Here is a 19,190-nt window from a genome sequence, read left to right as displayed (position 1 = left end):
CCCCCTACTGCGCCACCTGCGCACGCGCACACTCGGCATCCGCCAGCTGACACTACCCAACAGTCTCCGCGCTCCCTAAAGATGGCGGCGCCCTTAGTGCATGCCGCCCGCTGGGTGCCCCGGCTCTCCCGTTGCCCCGTTCGTCTCATGTCGGCCTTCTCCAACCCGTTAGCGTCCGGGGCCCGGCGGGGGCTCTTTAAGGACATGTTCCCGGCGCAGAGCGCCCCCTTACAATTGCCCGAGCTCCTCTCCTCTGGACAACAAACCGTCTACTGCGGCTTCGACCCCACGGCGGACTCCCTGCACGTTGGCAACCTGCTGGCTGTGATGGGCCTGCTGCGCTTCTACCGGGCCGGGCACCACGCCATCGCCGTCATCGGCGGAGCCACAGCGCAGATCGGGGATCCGAGTGGGAGGAGCCAGGAGAGGGATCCGCTGGGTGCGGAGCAGCTGGCGGAGAACGTGCGGGGCTTGCGGGAGTGTCTGGACCGCCTCTTCACTAATTCACAGTCGCTGGTCCCTGAGGGCCAAAACCGGCCCTCGGGCCGATTCACTGTCCTGGACAATGCCGCCTGGTACCGGCAATGGCAGGTGGTGGACTTTCTGGGCTCGGTGGGCAGACACTTCCGCATGGGCACCCTGCTGAGCCGACACAGCGTACAGAGCCGCCTCAAGTCCCCTGAGGGCATGAGTCTCACCGAGTTCACCTACCAGGTCTTCCAGGCCTATGACTTCTACTACCTGAACCGCAACCATGGCTGCCGCATACAGCTGGGGGGCACCGACCAACTGGGCAACCTCATGTCTGGCCACGACTACATCCAGAGGTGAGAGCAACGCCATCCCTACTCCTATGGTGGTGCCGAGCGTTCCCTGATCTTCATAGAGGTGGTGCCTACTCCAATGCCATACCACAGGGGGCACCGCCATGAGGATCAGACCAGAGGATGGCCATATAACTACTGCCACAGTGACTTGGTGTATAACCCTGGGGCCCTCTAATGGAGACGTTAGACTCATAACCCCAACCACCACAGGGGTCCTACCTATAACCCCTGCCCCTCAATTTCCCTGCGGGGCTTAGATGTATAACCCCCTTCTCTGTTGAGGGCCAGGGCATAACCACTGGGGACCCCCTTCTCTGCAGAGGGCCTAGGTATAATCCCCGGGACCCTCTTCTCTGCAGAGGGCCTAGGTATAATCCCCGGGACTAGGGTTGCCACCTCATCCCTTTAAAACAGAACACATATGAATTACACAGGTTCTGTGGCTAATTAAGGTGGTAATTAGACTCATTTGGTGCCTTACCTGCATTAAATTAGCCTCAGAACCTGTGTAATTCATATGTGTTCTGTTTTAAAGGGATGAGGTGGCAACCCTACCCGGGACCCTCTTCTCTGCAGAGGGCCTAGGTATAATCCCCGGGACCCTCTTCTCTGCAGAGGGCTTAGGTTTAACATCCGGGACCCCGTTCTCTGCAGAGAGCCTAGGTATAACCTCCGGGACCCCCTTCTCTGCAGAGGGCTTAGGTATAACCTCCGGGACCCCCTTCTCTGCAGAGGGCCTAGGTATAACCTCCGGGACCCCCTTCTCTGCAGAGGGCTTAGGTATAACCTCCGGGACCCCGTTCTCTGTAGAGAGCCTGGGTATAACCCCCGGGGACCCCCCTTCTCTGCAGAGGGCCTAGGTATAACCTCTGGGACCCCCTTCTCTGCAGAGGGCCTAGGTATAACCTCCGGGACCCCCTTCTCTGCAGAGAGCCTAGGTATAACCTCCGGGACCCCCTTCTCTGCAGAGAGCCTAGGTATAACCTCCGGGACCCCCTTCTCTGCAGAGGGCTTAGGTATAACCTCCGGGACCCCGTTCTCTGTAGAGCCTGGGTATAACCCCCGGGGACCCCCGTTCTCTGCAGAGGGCCTAGGTATAACCTCCAGGACCCCCTTCTCTGCAGAGAGCCTAGGTATAACCTCCGGGACCCCCTTCTCTGCAGAGGGAATAGGTATAACCCCCGAGAATCACACTGGGTGGTACACAGTGGCACGAGAACACTTGTGCGAAGATCTAACACATTTACGTGCAGCACGTCATTTTGATGTTGTTGGAAATAAGTATTTTTTCTTTTTAATTTTTTCTATAAGATACTTTTATACTCACCTAGGTGGATGCAACATCGATCTGATGCTGCATCTGTCCCCCGCAGCGTCTAAGACTGAGAACCGAGCAATCAAACTCTTTGCTCTGACCCTCACTGGAGCACCGGTCTGTGTAGCGGGCAGGAGCGAGATGCCCAGATTCCAACCAGTGGCCCTTTGAAAGGCTGTGCCAGCTGCTGGTCCAGGCATCTTGGTGGATCCCAACTGTAAAATTTGGGTCAATCCAGAGCCTGGACCAACTGAGTGACGTCAGCTGACAGCGGGTTTATTCCTTAGCTTTGTGAATTGAGCCTATGGTATTGAAGGGTTGTCCACCATATCAATCCCTTTCCTGAGCCAGCTACTGAATACATGGAATATACATACACAGACCTGCTGGTATTGTAGAGATTTGCCCTCGGTCTCTATATAATTGTGTGTTTCATCCCGCAGGACCACAGGAGAAGACGTATTTGGGATCACCATGCCTCTCATCACAAGCACTACTGGAGATAAGTTGGGGAAGTCAGCAGGGAATGCTTTGTGGCTGACCAGACCCAAGACTTCTCCATTTGAACTGTATCAGTTCTTCGTCCGGCAACATGACAGCAGTGTAGAGCGGTGAGAATCTCTCTGAGATTTGTAAAGTCTTTCGTGTAAATCAAAGCACTACCAACTTTTTCCACTGCTGTGGTACCCAGCAGAAGCGTAAACCTGCTAACATAATGAATTAGAAAAACGTTGATGAATAAAAAGTACATACTGCAAAGATGGATTCATGTGATTGTTGTGAAAGTAGTGCAGGGTTTGACAAATTTGCTTGGAATCTAGGAGCCAGCTAAAAAAGTTAGGAGCCAGAAAACGCGCCCCGTCCCGACGAGCTTGCACGCAGAAGCGAACACATACGTGAGTAGCGCCCGCATATGTCAACGGTATTCAAACCACACATGTGAGGTATTGCCGCAATCGTTAGAGCGAGAGAAATAATTCTAGCTCTAGACCTCCTCTGTAACTCAAAACATGCAACCTGTAGAATTTTTTAAACGCCGCCTATGGAGATTTTTAAGGGTAAAAGTTTGTCGACATTCCACGAGCGGACGCAATTTTGAAGCGTGACATGTTGGGTATCAATTTACTCGGCGTAACATTATCTTTCACAATATAAAAAAAAATGGGATAACTTTATTGTTCTCTTTATTTTTTTAATTAAAAAAAGTATATTTTTTTCCCCAAAAAAGTGGGATTGTAAGACCGCTGCACAAATACGGCGTGACCGAAAGTATTTCAACGATGGCCATTTTATTCTCTGAGTGTTAGAATAAAAAATATATATAATGTTTGGGGGTTCTAATTAGAGGGTAGAAGATGGCAGTGAAAACTGTGAGAAATTACACATTAGAACTGGTTTTACTTGTAATGCCAACGGCCACCACCAGATGGCGCCAGGTCACAGAAGGAAACTTGGGACTTCACAAGGCCGCAAAGCCGCGGCCTCAATTACCGGCCGTCGCGGGCCCGCGGCGGGGGTGCACGGAGACACCCACCTCCGGAGGCACCTGTGCCTCCGTGCTCCCCCGCCGGCCGGTAATTGATGCCGTGCCTTTGCGGCCTCAATTACCGGCGGGCGCCAGGTCACACTTGTCGCAATTGCGACCTGTCACCCGGATATTGTCGAGCCCTGATGTAGTGTAATACAATGTTAAAGTGTCTTTAAAGGAAAGTTCACCCTTACCAAAAAACAGCCTATGCAGATGAGGCTTGTCTGTAGATAAAAACAAATTGTGCAGCTTTGACCAACTATGACTAATGCCCTTGCTCTAGAGTCTAGGTGGAAGGCCATTTATGTACTTTATTAAGCAGACTGGAAAACTCCCAGGATGTTGCTAAAAGAGGCCCTGATTCAGACCCCCTTACATGCTTTCTCTCTCTGATGTAGTAGCTCTGAGCTCAGCATCATAGCTGCCTATTGGTTATCTACAGACGCCCTCTTAGCACCATCTAGTGTACAGAATTATTTTAGCAGAGCAACTAGTATTTCACTTTATTTCTCAAGATATCAGCACTGATGTTTTATAAAGTAGATGTAACAACCTATCTGACTTCTAGTTCAGATTTAGAAGATGAATGCCCAGTCTGATGAAGTTGGTATTAAACCCAAAAGCAAACATGTATTATATACACTATATTACCAAAAGTATTGGGACATCTGCTTTTACACGCTCGTTAATGGCATCCCAGTCTAAGTCCGTAGTGTTCAATATTGAGTTGGCCCACCCTTTGCAGCTATAACAGCTTCAACTCTTCTGGGAAGGGCGTCCATAAGGTTTAGGATTAAAGCAAGGTCCATAAAGACATGGATAAGTGAGTTTGGGGTGGACTGCCCTGTACAGAGTCCTGACCTCAACCCAATAGAACATCTTTGGGATAAATTAGAGCGTAGACTGTGAGCCAGGCCTTCTCGTCCACACCAGTGCCTGACCTCACAAATGTTGCTTCTGGAAGAATGGTCAAACATTCCCATATACACACTCCTAAACCTTATGGACAGCCTTCCCAGAAGAGTTGAAGCTGTTATAGCTGCAAAGGGTGGGCCAACTCAATATTGAACCCTACAGGCTAAGACTGGGATGCTATTAAAGTTCATGTGCGTGTAAAGGCAGGCATCACAATACTTTTGGTAATATAGTGTATCACAGCTTACCATTCCTTAAATGTTATGGCTGCATTCGGGTTTTTTTTAGGCTTTCTTTCTTTTATTTTTACCTGGTGATCCAGCCAGTGAGTCTTTTTTTTTTTTTTTCAAAAGAACAAGCTCTCTTGCAGATGTGGCAGTTCAAGAGATGAGACAACCCATTTAACACTGACTGGCATGCTTTCAACAATCGGCTTTCATTTATTTGTTTATGTAATTCCTTTATCCCAAAAGTAAAAAAAAAAAATGCTGCTTTAACTGCTTAACCACTTAAGGACCAAGCCTGTTTTTCAGACTCTGTTTACAAGTTTTTTTTTGCTAAAAAATTACTTAGAACCCCCAAACATTATATATTTTATTTCTAACACCCTATAGAATAAAATGGCGGTCATTGCAATACTTTCTGTCACACCGTATTTGCGCAGCGGTCTTACAAGCGCACTGATTTTTTTCCCCCCAAAAAATAAGACAACAGTAAAGTTAGCCCAATTTTTTTTATATTGTAAAAGATAATGTTTCGCTGAGTAAAATGATACCCAACATGTCACGCTTCAAAATTGCGCCCGCTCGTGGAATGGCGTCAAACTTTTGCCCTTAAAAAATCTCCATAGGCGACGTTTAAGAAAAATCTATAGGTTGCATCTTTTGAGTTACAGAGGAAGTCTAGGGCTAGAATTATTGCTCTCGCTCTAACGATCGCGGTGATACCTCACTTGTGCGGTTTGAACACAGTTTTCATATGTGGGCGCAACTCGCGTATGCTTCTGCGCGCCAAGCTCATCGGGGCACTTTATTTTACTTGATTTTATTAATTTTTACACTGTTTTTAAAAATGGGTCACATTTTTTCCTATTACAAGGAATGTAAACATCACTTGTTAATAGAAAAAAGCATGACAGGTCCTCTTAAATACGAGATATGGGGTCAAAAATACCTCAGATCTCATATATAGACTAAAATGCAATAATAAAAAAAAAAAAATTGTCATTTGAAATAAATGACAACAGAAAAATGTGCCTTTAAGATGTATGGGCGGAAGTGACGTTGGAGACGGGTGGGGGCCATCTTGTTCCCACTCGTATCCCAGCCAAGCAGCGTGAAAGACCAGATCGCGGCGGGAGGGGGTGATCTCTTGACGAATCTTCCGTGGAGACCACCGTTATCGTTTATTGGACCGGCCACGTTAAAGATGGATATCTCGGTTGTGGCAGCAGGTGCTGCCGTTACCGAGATATTCATTTTTAATGTGCCGACGTATATGATGTATGTGAGCCGGTCCTTAACCGCTTAACGACCGCTGCATGTATATTTACGTCCACAGAATGGCACGTACAGGCAGATGGGCGTACCCATACGTCCCTGCCTTTCTGCGGGTCGGGGGTCCGATCAGAACCCCCCCGCTACATGCGGCGGTCAGAAATCCTCGGGGAGCGATCCGGGATGAGGGCGTTTCTAGCCGCCCCCTCGCGATCGCTCCCCGGAGCTGAAGAACGGGGAGAGCCGTATGTAAACACAGCTTCCCCGTGCTTCACTGTGGCGGCGCATCGATCGAGTGATCCCTTTTATAGGGAGACACGATCGATGACGTCAGACCTACAGCCACACCCCCCTACAGTTGTAAACACACACTAGGTGAAACATAACTCCTTCAGCGCCCTCTGTGGTTAACTCCCAAACTGCAACTGTCATTCTCACAATAAACAATGCAATTTAAATGCATTTTTTGCTGTGAAAATGACAATAGTCCCAAAAATGTGTCAAAATTGTCCGAAGTGTCCGCCATAATGTCGCAATCACGAAAAAAATCGCTGATCGCCGCCATTAGTAGTAAAAAAAAAATTAAAAAATAAAAATGCAATAAAACTATCCCCTATTTTGTAAACGCTATAAATTTTGCGCAAACCAATCGATAAACGCTTATTGCGTAGAAGAATACGTATCGGCCTAAACTGAGGGGAAAAAAATGTTATATATGTTTTTGGGGGATATTTATTATAGCAAAAAGTAAAAAATATTGCATTTTTTTCAAAATTGTCGCTCTATTTTTGTTTATAGTGCAAAAAATAAAAACCGCAGAGGTGATCAAATACCACCAAAAGAAAGCTCTATTTGTGGGGGAAAAAAGGACGCCAATTTTGTTTGGGAGCCACGTCGCACGACCGCGCAATTGTCTGTTAAAGCGACACAGTGCCGAATCGCAAAACCTGGCCTGGGCATTTAGCTGCCTAAAGGTCCGGGGCTTAAGTGGTTAAGTGGTTAAAAATGGTTAGCTAGAGTTTGGCTGCATTTTGTTAGATTTACTAGCAGATTTAGATACACTAACTTCCTCCTCCCCCAACTTAACAATGCTACTCTCCAAAGGTACACCTTTGCTCCTTCATCCAGAGTGGGTGCACTCTACAAAAGGTGTGTTACTGACCAGGTCTCCAGGTGAAAACAGAGGGGGGGGGAGCCTAAAAAGAAAACTAATGCAGCCACCACATCTAATGATTGGTGAAAAGTGGAAACATTAATGTTTGTTAGTAAAAATTGTGGTAAATCTCTTGTAAAAAGTCAATGCATTGATTTGAATGAATTGGAATTGATGCATTTACAGACCAAAGAGGTCATCTCCTGGCAATTGGCGCTTTCATTATTTCTTGTAGCAGAGCCCTCCCACTGTGCAGTATGGCGACTATTTTTTATTTGTTTGATGGTTTCAGCACCCACCTTCTTTCTATGAGCCATCTTTAAAAGTCCAGGAACGTGTGCTATTGGAATATTGAATAGACCCTCCCACTGCGCCTGTCTGCCTATATTTACTAATTATACTGAAGCAGCAAACGCTCAAAGAGGAACGAACTCCCCTGGTATCTTTGTACCTTTAGGTAAGCCTTATAGGTACAAAACTTTATACACTTTTAATGTGTACAAGTCAAGCTTACTGTGAATTTGTTACATATATGTATTTCATGCCTTTACAATGTCCCATTAAGAGGCTTTGTTGCTTCAGTATATTCCATTAGGGATGTGGCACCTTTTTCCTCTTTAACAACAATTGGTATGTTTACAAATTGCCCTTTAGTGTAATTATTTAAATTTTGCAGCTTCCTAAAGCTCTTCACATTCATTCCATTGCCGGAGATTGAGCACATCATGGAGCAGCATAGCAAGGAGCCGGAGAAGAGAATCCCACACAAGAGACTGGCTGCGGAGGTGACAAAACTGGTCCATGACAAGGAAGGTTTGGAGTCCGCCAAGAGGTGAGAGGCCACATCTCTCTCTACACATTCTGCTTTTTTCTCTTGCAACGTCTCATTGGCTAGATTGTAAGAAGAGATGTCTGTTCTTCTGTGAGGGAACTCAATATATTGAGTGCTTGTTACCCCCAACACTTCATATTCCTGATATGTGTCTGCTGTACCATGTACTTGTATGAGAAAGTATCCTTCTATCTTTGTATTGCTTCCTCTGCTTTTCTATTAAAAATCACCACACTAAGCAGGAGGGCACACCGTGTGGTCAGTTCTCTAGCTATGCTTCGAACTCTGTATGCTCTTTTCCAATGATCAGTTTTGTCCTGACACACCCCCACTGCACGGCCATTCACTGGGAAGCTCCGTGTGCTGCTGCTTCTCCCCCTCAGCTCCCCCTCAGATCACATTCCCTCTGAGAACAGGGGGAATGTGATCACTTATAAAAAGGGAAAAGGGTTTTTATAATGTTTTTATTGTATCTATTTAAAAATGTTTTGCCTTTCATTTCTTTTTTTTAAACTGGGTCATTTTTAGTAGGTGATCATTTACAATCACTTTAAGCTTTCATGTTTTGTGCAGGTTTGCTTTAAAGCCCAGCTCAATGGCATTTTTCAAGCAAAGTACATTTTAAGCAAATACAGCTGACACCTTTTGATTTTGCCAGAAATTAACGTAAATTTAGATAAGGTTATCGTCGTTGTGTAAACTATTAATCCTGCATGTGATGGAGATCAGCCGAGGAAGACATGTTTGATGTCACCAAAGGACAGGAAGTATACATACAGTATTCAGAACTGTGTGCTGTCTGTGGTATGGAGACTTCCTATCCATTCCTAGAACAAAATCAAGTAAGGTTGCTCAGCCATTCACAGGAAGCCTTGTATTTTTATGAATTACTACAAGGTCTGCTTTGGCTAAGATGGGGATTGTGACGTAATCCACCCCACCTCAGGCAATCAGAGGAACTTTGGTTTTTATTAATAGAAAAGACAAGGCTTCTTGTGGATGGCTGAGCACTGCCCAACTTGATTTTAATCTGGGAACAGGATGGAATATCCCAGTACCACTGTCAGAAAACAGCATCGTATACTGTATATTAAACAACCAAACCATGTAATAATGGGATTCTGATTTGTGCCCCAAAATGGTACATCACACCATTAAAACTTTATTCCAATGTGTTTAAATGCCAACAATGTGATGTTCACTTTTAAAACAGTTTACAAAGCTGGGGGAACTGCACCAATAATTTTTGTGTAACGAGTATACAGTATCTCACAAACGTGAGTACACCGCTCACATTTTTGTAAATATTTTATTATAGCTTTTCGTGTGACAACAGAAGAAATTACAATAATGGCTGTGTTGACTTATTTTGAGGGGACAGCAAATTTACACTCCTATACAAGCTGTACACTCACTACTTTACATTGTAGCAAAGTGTCCTTTCTCCAGTGTTGTCTCTTGAAAAGATATAATAAAACATTTACAAAAATGTGAGGGGTGTACTCACTTTTGTGAGATACTGTGTGTGTAAGTATGTGTGTGTAATAAATATATATATATATATATATATATATATATATATATATATATATATATATATATATATATATATATATACATATACATACATACATACACATACACACATATATATATATATATATATATATATATATATATATATATATATATATACACACATACACATATATATATATATATACACATACACATACACACACACACTTATAATCACTTCCACCTTTTGAAAAAAAAAACTGACTCTAGACAAGGGGATCTAAAAAGGACCCAGCACAGTCCAAACTCATCCACCCCACCCCCCCCCACCCCCCCCCCCCCCGGCCTGTGGGAAGGAAAGGCTCCAAAAGCGCTACGGAACAGATTGTGGGACCTCGCAGTAGGCAGGATTGTATGCTGCATGTATAATGAAAGGATGTATGTGATAGTAGTAATAATTTGATGATGTTTGAAGCTGTAAATAAGACATCATCATAAGATATAAACAAATTATAATAACATTGTAAACAAAATGTAACTAAAGGTAACAAACAAATCCCATGTAATTAAATGAACAATTTATATAGAGGCTGTCACCACAAGGTGGCGTTGTGGACAGCGTGAATAGGCTATGCCACATCCTAGAAGGCAGGTGCTGTGGCCAGGGTGGTGCCCGTGCTAAGGTATACTGTATATAACCAATACTACATACAATTTATGCAGTGCTGACAACAGCCGCATTTTTTGGTAATGGAAATGTTCTTTTTTTTGGGCCCAAACTAACCTAGAGTTATGCCTAGCACACACGGGCCGAATGTCGGGAGACATAGGCTGGTTTAATAAAAACTGTCCAACATTCGGCCCGTCTGTATGTCAGCTGGTCCAACAGAAGCCGGCTGAGCGTTCTGGAAAACCAGCAGCCGACTGGCTCCCGATCAGCGCTCTCAATGGCTGAGAGAGCTGACTGGCACCCAAACACAAGCTGCAGTAGTCACTCCATCATCCTCTTTAAATTATCAAAGCTTCTCTTTCCATCAATTTGAACAGCCTAGTGAATGAAAAGTTATCACTGTGACCTTGCAGTGCTGGCTCTGGTATCCATACACATTATGTTTAGTTATGTTCCTCTTGGTCCTCCAGCTTCCCACCGGAGCCAAAAGATGCATGCCAGTAGGATTCCTGGTACCAGACTAAATTGACTGCAATCTGTTTCCACTTTGGCCAATCCCCACCTGTGTGGTAATGAAAGAAAAAAGTTGGGCATCAAACTAGCAACCTAGCCCTGTTAACAAAAGTAACTCTACAGAAAGAGCGAAATGATAGGCCAGAAGTGAAGTAAACTTTGTAAAGTGTGATCTTTGTACTGCTTTTCCTTCAGGTGCACACAGGCCCTGTACAATAGCAGTATTGACGCTTTGGAAGCCATGACTGATCAGGAGCTGCAGGAGCTCTTCCAGGAAGCCCCATTCACTGAAGTGCTGCATGAACCCGGTACCAGGGTGCTAGATGCCTGTCTGAAAGCTTCTGCTATCCCAGAAGGTGCCCGTGGGTATGTATGGTGCTGATCTTTATCATCTTTACATAGAAGTGTGACACAGTCCCTAACAGATGTAGTGTTGTAGGAATTCCAGTTTCTGGAGTTCCTAGTGCTGCGTTGCATTAAGTTTGTATATAATGATGATCTGAATCACCAGCTTGCCCTGGTCAGCCATAAAGTTACATTTTGAGTCAAATGTTTTTACCCTTTCGTCTTCCAGGACAGCCCTGTAGATGTAGCTCCTCCCTCCGGGACAGGAAACACAATCACCCCCAATCATAAAAGGCGGTCCTCCAGGCCCTCTCCTCAGTTTTTTGTGTTTCCTGCCGGACGGGAGGAGATACAATCAGGGAACGTATCTTTTTTGATGTATGAGAGAACCTACCTCAGACCTTCAGCACTCCTCTGGCCCTAGGGGTAGAGAGCGTAGCTGGAGTCTCCTCCGCCGTGAGCTCGGCGAGAGTCGGACCCCGTTGACGGCGGGATCCGTCCCCTGAAGTGATCCGGATGGCGTGGCTGCGAGGGTAAGAGACGCCATCGAATCGGCGCGCCACTTCCGGTATTCGATAGGGGGCGGGTTCCGTGCGTTCCAAAGAGAGGAAGGTGTATCTCGGCGGAAGCGCGTCATCAGGGGGCGCCCGGAAGTATCGTTCCTACTTCAAAAAAGGGCGCGGAGGAGACTCGAAGGACCCGGCGCCGGTGTTTGTTCAGGGAGACTGAAAACGAATAACACAAGACCATGGATGCAGCAGCGGCTATTTCCGATCCTGGTCCAGCAGGCACCGGTACCTCTCAGGTAAGGCCTGGTGATGGCACATGGCTTACTCTGTTAGGTAGGGGATTGTTACCCCAGATACCCCCCCCTAGGTGGTGAGCCTGTTTGGTGGAGGGTTCTGCACCTTCTAGGAAACCTTTTCACAGTGGTGAATGTAGGTTTAGCTGGTTGTAATGTGGTCAAACTGTGTTGTTTATTTTAACAGGTCAAGGCCCATGATAAGAACCAGCCTCCTAGGAAGAAATGTGCAGTGTGTGGGACAAAGCTAAGTTCTAACTGGGATAAGCCTTTATGTCCTGACTGTGTTAATAGCTTGGTTAAGGAAAGTTCGTTAACCACTTGTAACCAAATGTTATCATCTTTTAAAGATGAAATGGCATCCACATTTCAGTCGTTTAAGGGACTGATAGACAGGATGCAGGCTCCAGCCCCGTCCCTAACTAGGGCCTCTAGTGCTCCTTCCTTACAGATTCAGGAGGAAGAGGAGGAGATTAGAGACAGAACTCCCAGATCAGTTGTTTCCTCTCAGGCAGGTTCAGCATCTGAATCAGAGGGAGAGGAGGATTCCTCCAGGGCGGCCAGATACAAATTATCATTAGATGATGTGGGGGATCTCCTGAATGCCATCTATGACACTTTGGATATCCAGGAGGAACAGGTTCAGCTCTCACGGCATGACCTCATGTATCAGGGGAATGCGACCAGAACCAAGGTTTTTCCGGTTCATAAGTCTTTGATTGATATGATTCTGCGAGAGTGGGAACAACCTGAAAGAAGACCCTTTTTTTCAGGCAGCCTCAAACGTAGGTTTCCATTCGAATCAGATGTGTCTCATCCTTGGAACAAAGTTCCTAGACTGGATGCCCCTTTAGCCAAGGTCTCCAGGAGGACAGATTTGGCATTTGATGACCTAGGTTCCCTTAGGGACCCAATGGACAAAAGGGGGGACCTACTATTGAAAAGAGCTTGGGACGCCTCTGCGATCAGTTTAAAACCAGCTCTATCAGCTACTTGTGTAGCAAGAAACTTAGAGTGTTGGCTCACCCAGTTACAGGCACACATCTTGGCCGGTACCTCTAGACAGGAGCTTTTGAAATCTTTTCCACTCTTGTTCAAGGCAGTGGGTTTTCTAGCTGACGCCTCAGAGGAGTCAGTAAAGTTGGCTGCCAGGTCAGCAGCCCTGGTCAATGCAGCCAGAAGATCAGTATGGCTAAAAACTTGGACGGGAGATGCCGCCTCAAAATTAAAATTGTGTGGTCTTCCGTTTTCAGGAGATCACCTTTTTGGACCCGGCCTCCAAGAGGCTTTGGAACGTACTCAGGACAGGAAGAAGGCCTTTCCTGAGAAAAAGAAAAAAGCTGAGGGAAAGAGTTTTTTTCGTGGCTTCAGGGGTTCAAACTTTTGGCAAAACCAGAAGAAGGAAGGCCAACCCAAGAAGCACTGGGCAGGCCACAAGGGGCGTGATAGAGGAGGAATCCTGTTTAATCCTCCTCAACCCCCCCCAAAACCGAAATGACTCCTGTGTCCCCGTGGGAGGAAGGTTGGGGCAGTTCCTCCCACAATGGACCAAGGCAACTTCAAGCCCGTTCATTCTAAGTCTAATAGAGAACGGATACAGGCTGGAGTTTGCGTCACTGCCTCACTGGAACTTCAGGGTGACTCATCCACCCAGGGAAAAGGCAGAAGCTCTCATGCTGTCGCTAGGAGAATTAGTGGATCAGAGAGTTCTAATTCCGGTACCCCTGGAGGAGCAGGGACAGGGAGTGTATTCCCATGTTTTCATAGTAAAGAAACCATCAGGGAAGTTCAGGATGATCCTGAACCTTCGGCCCCTGAACAGATTTGTAAAATACAAAAGGTTCAGAATGGAGTCGATCTTTACAGTAGCAAGATGTCTGTTCCCGGGGTGTTACATGGCGACCCTGGATCTCAGGGATGCTTATCTGCACATCCCTATACATCCAGATTACCAAAAATTTCTCAGGGTAGCAGTAAGGGCAACTTTAGGGATTCAACACTTCCAGTTCCAAGCCCTGCCCTTTGGTCTATCCTCGTCACCGAGAATTTTTACCAAGGTTCTGGCAGAAGCTCTTGCCCCTCTCAGAGATCAAGCGATCACAGTAATCCCATATCTGGACGATCTACTGTTTGTGGCCAGATCGGCTCAACAGTTAGAAAGGGATTTACTGGTTGCGCAGGAGTATCTCTCCTCACTTGGGTGGATAATCAACCGGGACAAATCCCAGTTGGTGCCATCCCAGGAGGTGGTATACCTGGGGTACAAGATATCTTCGATAAAGAGAAAAATGTATCTCCCCGAGGAAAAGGTTACCAAAGTAAGTCAGGCCGTTGCCCAACTACAGTCCAATCAGTGGATTTCAATCAGAGAGGTAATGAGAGTCCTGGGGTTCATGACATCCTGTTTCCCTGCAGTTCCTTGGGCAAGACATCATCAACGCCCATTACAGGAACTTATGCTCCGTCTCTGGAGTGGCCAAAGTCAGGATTTAGAGTCACTGATTCCAATCTCAGCCAAAGTAAAGAGGAAGTTGTGGTGGTGGCGAGGACATCACAATCTGAGCAAGGGTCTAGACTGGTCCTTCCCGGTAGAAGTAATAGTGACTACGGACGCAAGTGCCTGGGGCTGGGGAGCCCACCTAGGGGAAGCAGTAGCCCAGGGAGCATGGTCTCCAGCGGAGGCAAGTCGTTCTTCCAACCAAAGAGAGCTGTTGGCAATCCTAAGGACAATAGAGTCATTTCAGGAAAGGTTGGTAGGACATCACCTGCAAGTTCGTTCGGACAACGCAGCGGCTGTTGCGTACCTGAACAAGCAGGGAGGGACAAGAAGTCCGGCTTTGCAAGAAATATCCAACAAAATCCTCTCCTGGGCGGAGACCAACTTGTTTTCACTGACAGCAGTCCACCTAAAGGGTACTCAAAACTCTCTGGCAGATTACTTAAGTCGCCAGCCAGTGAAGCAGGACGAATGGTCCCTGAACGAAGAAGTATTTACTCGGATAACACAGAGGTGGGGTCTTCCGGAAATAGATCTTTTTGCCTCAGAAAAGAACAGGAAGGTAACCCAGTTCTTCTCAATACATCCCAGAGACCAGGCCTTAAGGATAGACGCATTTACCAATCCCTGGAGGTTCAACATTTGCTACGCCTTCCCCCCAGTAAGGATGATAGCAGCAGTGCTCCAGAAATTTCGGTTGGAGGCGACAGACTTGATTTTGATCGCGCCCTGTTGGCCAAAGAGGCCTTGGTTCGCAATCCTGAAGGAACTATGCATTCTTCCTCCGTTTCCCCTTCCAATCCGGAAGGATCTGATCTCGCAGGGTCCAATCCTACACCCGCAGATAGACAGATTGAGTCTAACTGCGTGGTATCTGAGGAACAGTTATTGAGAGCAGAGGGTTTCTCAGAGAAGGTAATAAACACCCTATTACAGTGCAGAAAGCCAGTTACAAGAGCAATCTATGCCAAATTCTGGAAGAGATTTTGTTCCTGGATGAAAGAACAAGAGTTAGATCATCCAGGTATTCCAGCTATTCTGGATTTTTTGCAGGCTGGGGTAGATCTGGGTCTCTCCCCTAGCACCCTAAAAGTACAGGTAGCAGCCCTGAGTGTCTTCTTGCAGTGTTCCCTTCAGCAGAATTCATACGTTAGGAGTTTTTTCAAGGCCTTATCAAGATCTAGGCCAGTGAGGGTTTCGACCTGTCCTTCTTGGGATCTTTCGTTGGTGCTCAGAGCACTTTCAGGCAAACCTTTTGAACCTCTGGAGGAATCCATCCTGAAATGGGTCACACTTAAAACAGTCCTCTTGGTGGCAGTGACCTCAGCCAGACGGGTGAGTGAGCTACAGGCTCTTTCAATTTTGGAGCCTTTTTTGTTAATTTTTGATGATAGGATTATTTTAAAAACAGACCCCAGTTTTCTTCCTAAGGTTGTGTCCAAGTTCCATAGGACACAGGACATTGTCCTTCCTTCTTTTTGTTCCACCTCAGACTCAGAGGGAGCACCCCAGAACTTATTAGATGTTAGGAGGTGCCTTTTAGTTTACTTAGAAGCTTCCAAAGAGTTTAGGAAGAGCGATTCCCTTTTTGTTAATTTTTCAGGTAGTAAGAAGGGACATAAAGCATCTAAATCCTCTATTGCCAGATGCATCAGGATGGCAATAGAGAAGGCTTATGAGTTAGAGGGCCTACAAGCCCCATTTGTTAAAGCACACTCGACTAGAGCAGTTTCGAGTTCATGGGCTGAGAGGGCCGGAGCCTCACCAGAAGAGATTTGCAAGGCGGCAACGTGGTCAAGTTATACTACCTTCGCCAAGCACTATCGCCTGGACTTGATGTCTGAGAAGGATCAGGCATTTGGTAGGAGGGTCCTCCAAGCAGTAACCCCACCCTGATAAGTAAGTTTCTTGTCTATCATCTACAGGGCTGTCCTGGAAGACGAAAGGGTAAAACCGAAGTTAGGCTTACCGGTAACTCTGTTTTCAAGAGTCTTCCAGGACAGCCTGGCTTCCCACCCGGTGTATGTTTTTCTAAACTGGAAATGGAAGTTTGTACTAACGATGTGTTGGTAAGATTATGTTTTTCAGAGTCCTTCAGGAATTCTTGGATGAACTGAGGAGAGGGCCTGGAGGACCGCCTTTTATGATTGGGGGTGATTGTGTTTCCTGTCCCGGAGGGAGGAGCTACATCTACAGGGCTGTCCTGGAAGACTCTTGAAAACAGAGTTACCGGTAAGCCTAACTTCGGTTTTCTTTTACATCAGCAGCAGGCACTGTACATACAAAAGATGAAAAGTGTCCCTTATGCTGGTGACTGCTGTGCTGCTTTATATCTTCAGTGCTCTGCCCCAGAATACCTTTGCAACTGTGATCTTCCAGTGCTGCCGGGGTTAATATGAGTGACTGAACCCGTCACGGGTACTCATCAAATGTTCCAACTTTGATTGCCCTTTCTGCCTCCCTGCTCTATTCATAGAAGATATCTGATGAAAAGTGCCCTATGAATGGAGGATGTGGACTTTTTCATTCATCTGCTATATATGCCACATAGCAAAGCAATTTTTTATCTGTTCCCTATAGAGCTGCACGATTAATCGTTAAAAAAATCGTGATCTCGATTCAACCCCTTCTCACGATCTCTATGCAGAATTTCAAGGTTTATTCATAAAACACGTGTAGAGAGTTCTGTGCTCACTCCGCTGTCAAAAGGAAAAGAAACAGCCAAGGTTTTCACAACATTGTCAGTGTTGGTAGAGAACTATAAAGTTTAACATTGTAACTTTGTTCTTAGACCAAAGGAATGAACTTGGGTCTGACATGAGGGAAGTTTAACCACTCAAAGTCTAAAACTTTTTCTGACACTTGTTTGTTACAAAGTTAAAATCGTTATTTTTTTGCCAGAAAATTAAATTACTTGGAATATATATATATATATATATATGTGTGTGTTAGCTGAGGCTCTAGAGAATAAAATGGTGGTTGTTGCAAAATTTTATGTCGCGCTGTATTTGCACAGCGGTCTTTTAAATGCAATTTTTGGGGAAAAAATACTCTTCAACGAATAAAAAAAAAACGGTAAAGTTGGCCCAGTTTTTTTGTGTAATGTGAAATATGTTACGCTGCGAGAATCGCGATCTTTATTCTAAGCAAAAAAATAGTGATTCTCATTTTAGCTAGAATCGTGCAGTTCCTAGTTCCCTATGACATGTTGTATTTGTCGCCTTCATATTGGTTCAGCTCACAAAATGACTGTTACAGGACCTGAAGTTTTGATGAACTGTTGGTGCTGTACCAGCAAAAAAATCAAGCAGGTGGCAAAGAACTTTTACCCAGTATTGCCTGTAGGCTTTATGTAACTGATCTTAGCCCATTAATGACTTACCGTGCCTTGCCCTGTGGCAGGATGGACATCTTGGTAAAAGAAGGGTTTTGCTTCCTTGGGTCATGCCCAACTGATGACTGGTGGGATAATATTCAAGAAGCAGCAGGAAGGGTGGAGGAAGTACAACTCCATAGAATTATTGAAACCGAAGGAGGGATCTCTTTGCATTGCAGGTTGTCGGGTACAAGAACAGTGATCGGCACAATAGTGCTGTGTGTGTCGTCCTAAAGCATTACAAAAATAATGTGCTGTGGCTAATTAGACTTCAGCCTGTTGACATCAGTGAAGGATAGGTTATCCCTGTTGTGTGCTGTAATTGGTATGGTGCCTTATATTGTACCGACTATAAAATACATTTGTTATGAGTCATAATGAGTGTTTTCTGTTCTAGCTTTGAAACAATCAGCAGAGGCGGAGTCAGTTTCAACCACAATAAGGTGACCAATCCAGATGAAGTTCTTGTGCTTGGTACGCACATTCTCCGGAACGGACTGTCTCTCATCAAGGTGGGGAAGAAAAACTTGTACATTGTGAAGTGGCTGCAGCTGTGAAGACAGAGAACACTCCAAATGCCCTGTGTGTACTGGAGGAATACCCGCCCGAGCTAATGCTTCTTCCTTCCAGGTTTTATACACAAGGTTGTTACTCTCACTAAGTGAGAAACTGTTTTGTATATACATGATACTGTGTTATAATAAACTGGATCAGTTGAATTTTTAATCAAAATTAGGTTTCCACTGACTTTGATTTCTGAAAAGTGGCAGAGGAAGGTTCTTGTCTGATGTTCAGGACATGATTTGGATTAGTAAAGCAAACCCATCATTTTTAAATGTTCAGGCTGGCTTGTTCTCCTTGCCTTAGCCTTAAAAAAAATAATAATGGATCCTGTTCCCTTAAAGCATGTTATACAGCACATTGCCTGTGCTGTGTCATTTGGTCCCCTGTATCACCTGAAATACCTGTCTGATCCTGCCTGGTTTTGCTCTCCCCCCTGTAAACTGACCTTGTTCTATCATGGCTGCTGAGCCCTGACACCGTGGTCAGTGTACATGCCTCTGTCATCTGCAGCTCTACTTTTTTGTGTCCTCCTCCCCTTTTTGCCTGTCAGCTCCGTCCATGCCACAATCCTCCCCTCCCGCTGCTTTTATAATACAATCCCCTATGCTATATGAAATAATGTCCCTAGTGCATTTTTTTTTAAGACGGCTGTGTACCTCATTTCATAATACCTCATTTTAATACCGCTGTGCACTCATGTGACCAGCTGCCTCTCTCCTCCTCTCCTCCTGGCTGACGTCAGCGAGGGTTTCTCAGCCTGCCCGCTTTGCTGTCAGCTCAAGTGAGAAGAGAGAATCGGTCAGTCACGTGAGCGCTGATTGGTGCTCTGAAATGAGGTA

The 19,190-nt window shown here is 45.6% G+C and overlaps 1 protein-coding gene across 1 annotated transcript; it reads left to right on the top strand.

Moving 5' to 3' along the window:
• Nucleotides 1-7: 7 nt before the first annotated feature.
• On the top strand, nucleotides 8-18,519 carry YARS2 (tyrosyl-tRNA synthetase 2). The gene is made up of 5 exons (XM_040345861.1): nucleotides 8-827; nucleotides 2,586-2,753; nucleotides 7,911-8,066; nucleotides 10,963-11,133; nucleotides 18,185-18,519. Exons 1-5 carry the CDS (start codon nucleotides 82-84, stop codon nucleotides 18,342-18,344), a joined length of 1,401 nt encoding a protein of 466 aa, XP_040201795.1. The 5' UTR covers nucleotides 8-81; the 3' UTR covers nucleotides 18,345-18,519.
• Nucleotides 18,520-19,190: the final 671 nt, after the last annotated feature.

This window comes from Rana temporaria, chromosome 3 (genome assembly GCF_905171775.1).
Source record: "Rana temporaria chromosome 3, aRanTem1.1, whole genome shotgun sequence".
Lineage (NCBI taxonomy): Eukaryota > Metazoa > Chordata > Amphibia > Anura > Ranidae > Rana > Rana temporaria.
Note: the sequence above shows the minus strand (reverse complement) of the source record. Positions and strands in the feature narration are given on the sequence as shown.